Source organism: Photinus pyralis, unplaced genomic scaffold (genome assembly GCF_008802855.1).
Source record: "Photinus pyralis isolate 1611_PpyrPB1 unplaced genomic scaffold, Ppyr1.3 Ppyr1.4_LG1, whole genome shotgun sequence".
NCBI classification, from domain to species: Eukaryota; Metazoa; Arthropoda; class Insecta; order Coleoptera; family Lampyridae; genus Photinus; species Photinus pyralis.
Genome location: NW_022170249.1, coordinates 52,201,121 through 52,212,321, shown reverse-complemented (window position 1 = coordinate 52,212,321; position 11,201 = coordinate 52,201,121). Strand labels below are relative to the sequence as shown.

Here is an 11,201-nt window from a genome sequence, read left to right as displayed (position 1 = left end):
ATTACCGCCACCGCCACCCATAATGCCTTCAATTTCGACACCTCATTAAAAATTTATAATTCCACCATGGCAATTATAGAGTAATATTTTATCAACACTTTCAAGACGTGTTTGCCGGCGCGTTCAATAACCTGTTAAGAACCGTAAAAAACCGAAAAGAACAGAAAAAAATATATGGGTTCCGGTTCTCAATAAATGTCCATTTCTATAAAAGGAATAACGGTTTCGGTTCGGTTTTCGGTCCTGAAAAAATACCGGTTTCGGTCCGGTCCGGATCTCTGGTAATCATGTACACAGACGGACGGACGTGCAGACGGACAAAATCATAAACTCGTTGTCACTCATTAATAAGGATATTTAGTCGATATGTCAATAAACACAAAAAATCCTCCAAGTAGAGGGCGTTTTTGATTGTAATTACATTAAATTTTTTACACATTCCATTCAGGCGGCCTGAGTTCTCTCTTAACGCAACGGTGACCGAAAACGAGACATCAAATGGTCCAATATCGAGGAATGGCCCAAAACATGTTTGATTTAAGCTTTACCTGCGGATCCAGCAGTTCATTTTTTAAAATTGATATGAATTTTTATTGATACTGATAAATTAGAAGTCAAAATCCAAAAAGACTACATTAAATGGTTTTTTGAGTTCCATACGTGGCAATATTCGGATATGGGAAGCTTTGGAAGACGTCAGTAACAAGTAGTAGGTATATTACGGCTTTCAATGAAATGGCGACAGTGCCAATAATATCAGGGCAACTGTCGTCATTTTAAACACTTTTTTCAATATTACTCTAGTATTTTGATTAGTTCCCATATGCGTGAGTACATAAATAGCCCAAAAGCCATGATAGTTGAAGTTGTCGAAAATATTCTGTAATTGTGGGACTATTATTTTACTAGTGACGGGTGATACCTCATAGCTGAGGAATGAAACGTCAAGATGTAATTTCTTTTCTAATTCAAATTTGTTTGGAGCATATATTTTCAGATCGATTGTTACACACTCCTTGCGACTTCTTGATGACTGTCCTCTTTCCACCGCTCAATTTCCAAGTCATAACTCAAACTTTTGCTTGCACCGAACTCGTCTGTAGTGTGGTTACAACAATCCGAATGAATACAATGCTACCTACCTTTGAATGAAGAAGTACCGTAAACGAATCCAGATCATATCCCTTTTCTTTGCTCACAATTTGGCGACACATTCGCAAGGGTGTAATATACAAATTTTCACGTAAATTTTCTTTTTCCATTAACGACAGGGGTTCAAACGATCTACAACGCTCACCACTTTTTCTGCACTCCGCACTTTTATTGCATTTTTCACAATGCGCCTTTTTAAACGATATACACCTTCGTATCGTTGTTATAATATTCGCGTGATACGATGCGCCACCCTCAATATTGCAACTTGCCGATCGCGATGCGGTTTGCTTTGTAAATTTTGCGCCCAACCCCGGTACGTTATTACTTTCGTTACTCAAAGACATTTTTAAAACCATCTTCTGCGTTACCGAAGGTAAGAGAAACTGGTTAAATTTATGCGTCGATATTGGTATAAGACCTACAATTAATGGTTAAAACTAACAGGGACAGACTTTTTCGAAATAGCTATTTAGGTAAATAGCAAAGGTCAAATATTTGAATATATCCGTGAAGAGGGTTATTGATTTGTTTGTCTGACGGTAGATGCGATTGTTTTTAAAATAATTTATTGCAGATATAGCTAATTTTAGTTACTCAAATTTGTACATTAGCCTATTGTACCTGTCGCCAATTTTTGGTAGCGAACATTAGAAAAGCGCGTTGATTGAAGGTTGTGATGAATTAAAAGCCCATAAATATCTAATTAAATATAAAACGACTGAAGGTTGTTTTCTTAATTTATGAATGTCAATAATTACACGGTGACAATCTAATCGTCATTACAGGTAAATGTGGGCTATTTCGGAGTTAGCTTCATTTATGTTAATGACCTGCCTATAATTATTTAGGTTGATTTCCCAGTGCCCACGGTAAAAGTTGTTACTACTAAGGATGCATTTTGGAAAGTTACCGTTTTGAAAGTCCGAAAACGCTTGTATAGCAATGTACCACGTCCTGCAAGACCAGTCGAATTAATTTCCCCACATTTCACAATCCGGGAATCTGTAGTGGAATTTTTGTGCCCAGCGGCTCTTGTCGTAGGTACATCATATTGCGAATGTGGCGGATTTGGCACTTTCTTGTTATAAAAGGTATCGCAAAATACTAAAAACCACTTTGGTAGTATGTAAGGGAGAACCAAAATTGGTACCGCACGTATTGGGCAACCCTCTAGACACCCAGACACTCAAATTGAAATATCGTACACGCTTAGATGAACACTACATTTCTGAACATCCATATTCGCTGTTTTTAAAACTACCTTAATTCTTTCATTTCCGATACTGAAGTATTCAAAGATCAATCTCCACGTAATTTCAGTGTACAAAGCAATACAACTATCAAAATCATGAAGATAGAAGTTTTGGAACAGTTTTCACCACCTCTGAATGACTTCTTTGGAAATCAACGAGGCTTTGCACAGAATCGGTGCTTAATTAATGAGTTAAGGTGAATTTTTATTATTTTCATTAAAAGTGTTGTTGAAGGGGACCATATTTGATAGTATATGCATTTTATTCACAAATAGGTCGAAGTTAATTGTGACCAGTGCCCCAAAGAATTCCCGGAATGGGGAAAAATATTTGTTTTGCGACAAATGCACGTTTTCTTTTTTGTAAAAAGACTGCAATAGTGAATAAACATAAATTCGGCCGTTGGCACATAACATTTCTAGTGTTTTTCGACGTCACACTAAGCAACCCCCCGAAAACTACAACACATAGTGGGCAGGCATTAGTTTGTTCTTGCCTTTCATATATTTTTTCAGATTTTTGAGGTAATAGTTACCACATAGCATCGCCAGCGGTTTTCGAATACCTATTTCTGCACAGCCGATTTTTTCGAATATAAAAAATAAACGCTAAAGACACAAAATAGTAAGACATCTTTTAGTATGCTAGATTCAGACGCAATTTACAACGGCGTTTTTTAATATACCTAGTAGCTCATTCGCTTTCTACGCTAAAATCGTCTACCATAAGTACTATACATTTAATTAGAATAATGAGTACATGTATTTTGGACGCGGTTAATTTATTACTAGAGTTCTCTCCATTTAGTGCATCTTTTAGACTTCACTGCAGGAATGGGTATTTACTAATTAGGAACCGCTTGCTAAAACACGACTTAAGCTCTTTGGAGATTACAAGTTGTGATAATAGGATCGTGAGTACCCTATATAAACAGTTTATGCTCTTTTTACTGCCCTGAGCTTTTAAGTTTTATTTATTAAATTAAATAAAGCGGTGTAAAAAGTCGCCTTAAAAGTTATTCAGTAATTATGTTCGCTTGATTTATGTGGTATAATTTATGTAATTTGAGAATCCCTTTTAGCGGAAAATAAAAGTAAAGCGCAGATCGGCTGCGAAACTAAATGCGCTCTGGCAAAAGTGTCCGCTTAAAGTAGGTAATCCTCAATTACCGTATTAACGAGTTTTTTTCAAATTTGAACATCGGAGAGCAATTTTTTGTGATTATCGCAAAGTGTAGAATGCGATAATTAAAAAGTTAAGTCAACTTTTATTTTGCGCTTTTTATTTCGCTTTCACTATTAAAACTATTGTAACGCTTGAGTGGCATAGATAAAGGGAATATAGCATTTCCTAACACTCCACGAATGAGTCACGCTACCCGTGGCACATTACCATCCGTAAGGCACACTTACGAAAGCAGTTAAATAAAAGGTCGGTGGACAGAAAGGTACTTCGAGGGGTCACGAAGGCGAGAAATGGGCGATTAAAGATCGTATTGGATGGAAAAAAAGGGGATGTGAAGAAAACCAAAAAGACACTGAAAGATGCTATGGGCGAGGTATCATGTCAAGTTAGAGAGGAGAACAGAGCCTACTATATCGGGACCTGGAGGAGCTGTCAGGTGAGCAAGAAATTCAGTAGGCTATGGCAGATGTAGTGTAGACCAAAGACTAAAATACAGGGCAAGCTCGTCCGCGCCAGCGAGAGTGGACAGCAATCCGCAAAGCAGCTGATTCACAGGGAGCTCGAGAGAAAAATGAAGCGGGTATGGGTAGGGCTGGCAAGGTGCGATCTACGGATGATATAAGTGACAAAATGCCCAAAATTGCTGGAATCTGCACAATAAAGGAACGGTATGTGCGGAACAAAACAAAAAGAACCTGTGCATCAACTGCGGTCAGAAAGGACACTTCAAGGAAAAATGCACTAATCCCAAGCGTGAAGAAGACGGTTACGCACTGTGGTCAATGGCGTGTCCCAACGTTAAAGCGGTCATACGAACTGCCGAAAAAGGAAGAGGCCAACCAATGAATCAATCTAGTCAGCCGTGATTTATAATGTGTGCTGTGATATAACTAAATACTCTTTATACATCAGATTTTAATGTGTATCAGGATCATCCTCATTTTTAATCTTACTCCGGTTAATGAAGGCTTGATCATTATGTTTACACAGATGTCTGCTTGTTTTTAGTTTTTAGTTGGGTTTTTAATGGTTTTTAAGTTTTTTGTTGTGTTTTAATGTGTATTGTGAAACCCCCATTTTTGTTGTAGATCTCCCAATACCTAACGAAGGAAACACGCCCATCTCTCCTATACGTGTTCCATGTAGGTTGCCTGTAGAGTAACATGATGGCAGGTGGAGGAGTGCCAAACGCTCAGTGATCAAAAATACACATATCATGTGGTCACTAGCTCGGAAGACTACTTCAAAAATTGCGACAATAACAAACGAGAGGCACCACACAGTGGAGGATGGGTGGTGAAAAAGTTAGGCCACTCCAAAGCTAAAGTCGTCATAAGATAAGCCAAAATGCCTGACACCGCGGAGGAGCTAGAAGCAAGTCTGGCAGCCATAGCGAACGCACTGATGCCTAAAGCGAAAATGCGAAATGGTAAGAAACCCTGTTACCGGTGAGACGAGCAAGTGGCGAAGCACAGGAAAACTAGACGTGGGGCAGCAAGAGGAAAAAGACGTACCAACCTCAAAGTGGACGATGAGGTCATGCGCTTACATAGAAGCTACCGACCAGCTAGGAAACATTAAAAACATAGATAAGAGCGACGAATAGCGAGCGTTGGAGAGAACTGTGCGTAGAGATCGATAAAGATCCATAGAGTAGAACCTACAAGATCGTATCGAGTAAGATGGACCCATGAGAGGGTTAAAGGAAGAATTAAAAAAACTATTTCCGCTGGAAGCGCTGATCTCAGGAGAGAGGTGAGAAAACACGAGGGGAGGGGTCCAAAAGGTGACCCTTAGTAATTGAATAAATTTTATTCAATGCCTCAGTGAAGTAGTACAGGCGGAAAATAAATGCCAAAAAGGAAAGCCCCGGGCCCGGACAGTCTTCTCCCAATTGGTGACTCTCGTAGGCCACACAAGTTGATGGAGAGAGTACTGGTCAAAAGATTAGAGCGATACGTACATAGAACTTTCACCATCGGAATGTGGATTTAGAAAAGGGAGAGGAACGAAGAATGCAATGGACGGTTTGCAGCATTCGCAGTCCGAAAATGAGTGAATCACCGGAATGGAATAAAGAAAAATGTTTGAAATTGTTGATTTCTGTGAGACATTTCCTGTATTATGGAATCCCAAACATGCTTTATATTATAACAAAGTTAAGAAAAATGAAATAGTCATTGTCCTGTTAGTAATGCACTATTTCATGCCTTGAAAATAGGCGCCTCGGTCATATTTTTGTATTTATCTTCTTTTCCTTTGTTAGTGAATGGATCAGCACAAAGGCTGCCATCATCCATGGTTCAAATCTGCCAGAATACTGGAAATTAATGCAATTAAAAGTATCCGGGGACGTGGCGAACACATAAAATGCTCCAAACACACCGTTTATTCTGTTTGTTTGTGCCCCCGTAAAGTAAAATGTTCAAGTCAGGACGCACGTGCAGAAGGCATTTATTTCCCTACATACACTTACACAGGGGCTATTATAAGAGATGGGCGAGAGAAGAATACCCAACTACCTTCAGGTCATCCTACATGGCTATCTAACAGAAAGACAAAATGTTGCGCTACCATGAACAGCAACATACAGATTTACGGGGGAGTGCCGTAAGGCTCCGTTTTGGGACCGCTATTATGGAATTTCGCATACGACGGGGTGCTAAAACTGGGAGTAGCACCTGGAATAAATATGATAGCGTACGTGGACGACGTAACAATAATGGCGGTAGATCGACGACTAGAAAGTGCGGGGAAAAAATTGAAATAGCTGCAAATGAGGTCACAAAATGGATGGTTGTGAGAGGGTTGAGGCTTGTGGGCAGTAAAACCAAGGCCGCTCTGATAGCCAGCAGAAGAATAATTGTTTCGCGAGCAATCATCATAGATGGAGAAAAAATAAGTTAGAACAGAAAGTAGAAATCCTTGCGGTAACGGTCGATAAATGCTTGTCATATACCGAACATCTGAGAAAAGTCGTGGAGAAGGCTGGGAAAATCGTAGAGCAAATGGGTAGATTATGTGGAACTGAGGCGTACCATGGGAGGGGCAGAAAAAGTTGTTAGACGCGACTGTCGATAACAGTGAGGTATTGCAAGAAGGTATGAAGGTGGTGCGATCTGCAAACAAACCGCCAGAGACTTAACTGATAAATGACACATGAAAACATCGCTAACGGTGGCAGCTGCATACCGCACTGCCTTTGCAAAGGACCTTATGGTAGTTACCAGTAATTAAACATAAGAGCAGAAGGAAACACAAAGGCGAAAATTATGCAAGAATGGAATAAGGGACAGTCCTGGCTCAAGACAATTACAGGCGACTCAAAATCAGAGGTACTAGGAAAACACGGTACCATCAACTACTGTGACAGTTCCTCACAGGCCACGGTCAAAACAGCGTATACCTCAATAAATTCAAACAGAGGTTTGATGATAAATGTAGAGACTGTGGGAACGCGACGACTGAGGACATGTCGTACTCAGTGCTCAAGATGGGAGAGTAAGAGGTTGCTGGTGGTCCTTTAGATAGGAGAGGTACCTAACAGAGGAACCCAATATTGTAGCAATCATGATTGAAAGTGAACGGAAATGGGAAATTGTACCAAAACTGGTAAGGGAAGGGAAATGGTAAGCGCTACAGGGGAGAAAATGTGACCTGACGAGGTAGATAGAGAGCGCAACGGAAGAACGCGAAAGTGATGCTCGTTGAAAAACTCTAGTCTAAAGAAGGGAGAAGGGGTTTTAGTAGGTGGGAGCCCCACACTGCTATCTGCATGATACCGTAGAGGGCGTGCCAGACGCCTTTCCTCAATTTTAAAGAAATTAATAAAAGTATGGAAAGTAAAATTTCTGAATTTAAATAAATTAAGCGTACACGTGTTATTAAATACAACGACAACCTTTACTGATTAGAATCTGTTTAAAATGGAATTGTTTAAATAAATTCTGTTATTGAAGCGAGACAGCATTTTAAGCGTACACGTGTTATTAAATACAACGACAACCTTTACTGATTAGAATCTGTTTAAAATGGAATTGTTTAAATAAATTCTGTTATTGAAGCGAGACAGCATTTTGTACACTAATATATTCGTAAGTGTAGGGGCTCTAACGGTTGTGAGGTAAATCACTTCTTCATATGTAAAAGTAGAAAAAAACTGGAAAATCTAGGAAAAGGTGATTATCAATATTATTTAAATGTAAAAAAGTATTTGTCGAGTTCAACATTTTTAAAAACATAGGTAGATATTATAGATTTATTGCAAAAATCATTTACTGAAAACGATACTATATCAAAGGATAAAGGTGTGGCGTGGCCTCCTCTAAGGATACAACAAGTTTCAAGTATATTTACCAAATTAATCGTATTAGTCGGAAAATAAATCATCTCCCATTGATCACTGGATGTAAACGAAGCCACATTATGCATGTTAATAGATGTCTCCGTAATACTTTTTGATTAAATATAAAGATAAGAAATTAACATGTCACGGAGAAACTGTAGCGATTAGTAGGTGTCAACTTACGAATGGGTTTGATGTTATCAACACAAATGCAGCAGCTTGGCTCATTAATATCCAAAAATTATTAGATAGGATGTGTCGGTGTTATCTTATGCGTAACTAGAAATCAGTAAAGTCAATCAGGAGTAGTAGATCGACGTCATTAATTTAAATCAATGTAAATCCCTACATTTAAGCAACCATGATGGTTCGTCTCCCACTTGATCGATTTATTACAAAACTACCTTTTGAAAATTTTACTAGGGAAAAACCATATTCAGCTCATCCTGTTCCACACTGTAGATCATTCGTAGGTCTGTCCGTATCTATTTAATTTGCTTTGGTTGGAAAACCTACGCTTTTTGGAATAAACCGAGAAGTGCAGAGAGCAGAGAACGTTTCTAATAGAGTACAGACGTTGGAGATAAACTGTATTTGTGATTAAGTGAATATTTCTCAAAAATTCCTTTTCCAAGATGTGGATTCAGAATGGCAGATCTTCATTAAAAATGGTATTCAACAATTAACAAATTAAATGCAACTGATGCAATATTTTAGTATACTCATAGGGACAGGGTCCTTAAAATCAACTAAAACCTAGGCTTTACATCTGCACAAGTGCGACAGTTTGTCATGAGTCGGACTTCGCCAGTTATATGTGATCGTGCAATTCCTTCAATTTTAGACTTCTTAATTGTTGGAAACATGGTTTTCTTATCCTGGTATGTAAATAAAATCATAACTGAACGGACCACCATCTGTGAATCTTCTTAGTCTGGATCTTACTCGACAGTTTAGAGCTAACACAAAATCTTTCTTCATTGATGAAGCTGAAGCTCTTTTATGAATTTGTAACCATGGCTCTTTGAAGCTAAGATGTGCGACAACTGTGGCAAATGCAGTCTTTTCCGGACGTGGCAGGCCAACAACAGAAAATGCAAAGGGTAAATTGCCATAAACCCGACGATCCCATGCTAGAGGCTGTCTTCTCGCGATTTTTAGGATCCAGACCAACTTGCCAATAGATAGTCGTAGTTCGTAGGGTAGTAATCAAGGATGCTATATAAGGATTGCTCGATCCCTATACTAGTAATGTTGCCCGCGTTTAAGTAATATGTTACGTCACTAACGGACCTGGGGTCAGAATTGACAGTTATAGCAAAGAGTAACCATACTCTTTGAGTTTGCTAAGTTGTCAACGTTTTTGCATTAGCGATATACCTAACTGTGGGTATAAGTGTACGCTATATTGCAACAAAAATGCTTGGACGCCGACGTGCAGTATTGGACTGTAATAACAATTTAGGGTAGTATTCACATTTTACACTCAACTGGTGCTTATTTTAGCCAGTTGCAAAAAGAACGTCGAGAAATCGGTATTTTAAAATGGACAAAGTTTAAATGAACTGATTTAGCTGTAATTTCCATGGATGATGAAGAGCAAAAAAACCAAAAACGCAGGATGAAATGGATTCACGAAATTTTGAGTATACGAAAAACCGAAGGAGAATTTGTAGACTTGTAGACGAGGAATGACAAGATTTTCTAATTTAAATATCTACCTATAACATCCATTTGGATGTATTAGAGCTCCTTTTTACCACGCGTTTTTTGAAGCGGCTGGTAGCGTGACCCCTTCACACGGTGCGATTTGCAGCGCCATAAGTAGCACGAAGCGATTTTCAGAAGCGCCTTCACGCAACAAAAACGCACGTACCAAGAAGGGGCGTCGTTTTTTTAAAAAATGGTGTCTGGTTTGAAGAGAGTTCATTTACTTGTGTATCATTTACCTTAGTAAAGAGCGTACATATTTGTGTACTGATATTTTGTATATAAAGTTAAGTTTGTTATGTTTAAGATTGTTATTACTGATGATATGTGGGGGTTGTAGTTCCACCGAACGAAGCCGTGTTAGGCTAAACGCTTCATATTGTGTGGTAAAATCCATTGTAGCACGGTGTAGCAAACTCCAAAATTATAACATAAATTGAACTGAAAAGACTTGTAATAAATTTCAGTTCTTACTCATCTGAGAAATAAAGCTAATTTCTCATCGGGAGGAATGGATTTCCGCATAAGCGTATCTTTTTTTCGAAGAAAATTTCCACTCTGCAGCGTTTCAAAACGCATCGTGAGAAGGAGCTCTTAGAATTTTACATAATATAAAATACAAATGAAAGTGGTGCACAAATCGAAAAATCAAAGCATGCGGTGCGTCTGGGTCCGCCAGTGACGTCACTACACGCGGCGAAAAAATTTAGTGATCGAGCAATCCTGTATTATATAACATCCTTGGGTAGTAATAATCGTCATTTTTATTTGATTTATTTAACGGGAAATCCTTTTAAAGTATTGTTAAAATATGTGCGCAACTTAATATGAAATTGACATAATCCACTCTAACAAAAATAATATTAAATAATATGTATAATAAAGGTACAATAACTACAGCGGAACAAAAGGATCCAAAAAGCAAACCAAATATAACAAATACACAAATACTATTCTCATAAAAATTATTCGCGTCCAGTAAGTCCACTTTTGATAGTATGGTAGGTGCAGTTACTAATTTTATAAGTCCTTTCACAGAGATCTGAATCCGTAAAACCTTTGCAGTTCGCAACTACTGCATCTTGAATATCCACATTTGAAGTTCCGGTTTTTGTCTTCATATTTGCTTCATTAATTTCTCCAGTTGAGCTCATTATTTCTGTATTTACATACAGGCACTTCACGGCGCATTTTAAGTCATGATTAGTACTGTCATATTTTCCTAGCATGAGTATACGTTCCAGCTCGTTTTCATCCACACCTTCGGTTTGGAAGCAGTTGCTTTTAATATCCTTGATTGTGTGTCTTATATTTGCAATCACATCTCCGAAACTCTGAAATCAAATATTAAACCGTAATTGATGTTACGGTTCAAAAGTAAAACCTTACGTCCTGTGAAGTGGCAGTAGTAGCCAATAGCATCAAACACAACACTGTCAATAGCATGCTGTAGCTTTTGCTTTCTGTAGAGGGTTAGCGTGAGAGTAGTTGACACCTGTATATACATCGAAGATAGTGATAGGTTATCGTATAAGAGTTTAGGTGCGTGGTTT

At 38.4% G+C, this 11,201-nt stretch overlaps 1 protein-coding gene across 1 annotated transcript; it reads right to left on the bottom strand.

Moving 5' to 3' along the window:
- Positions 1-10,511: 10,511 nt before the first annotated feature.
- Positions 10,512-11,170, bottom strand: LOC116160932. Its single transcript, XM_031474085.1, has 2 exons — positions 11,038-11,170; positions 10,512-10,982 (listed from the first exon to the last, which is right to left on the bottom strand). The coding sequence occupies exons 1-2, from the start codon at positions 11,092-11,094 to the stop codon at positions 10,614-10,616; spliced, it is 426 nt and encodes a 141-aa protein (XP_031329945.1). The 5' UTR covers positions 11,095-11,170; the 3' UTR covers positions 10,512-10,613.
- Between the last annotated feature and the right edge of the window lie 31 nt (positions 11,171-11,201).

What these genes read in the sequence shown, in the direction of transcription:
- LOC116160932 (XM_031474085.1), bottom strand. Translation starts at nt 11,094, where the DNA reads ATGCTATTGACAGTGTTGTGTTTGATGCTATTGGCTACTACTGCCACT. An exon ending in CTACTGCCACTTCACAGGAC is followed by an intron (nt 10,983 to 11,037) that starts GTAAGGTTTTAC and finishes ATTTGATTTCAG; the next exon opens with AGTTTCGGAGATGTGATTGC.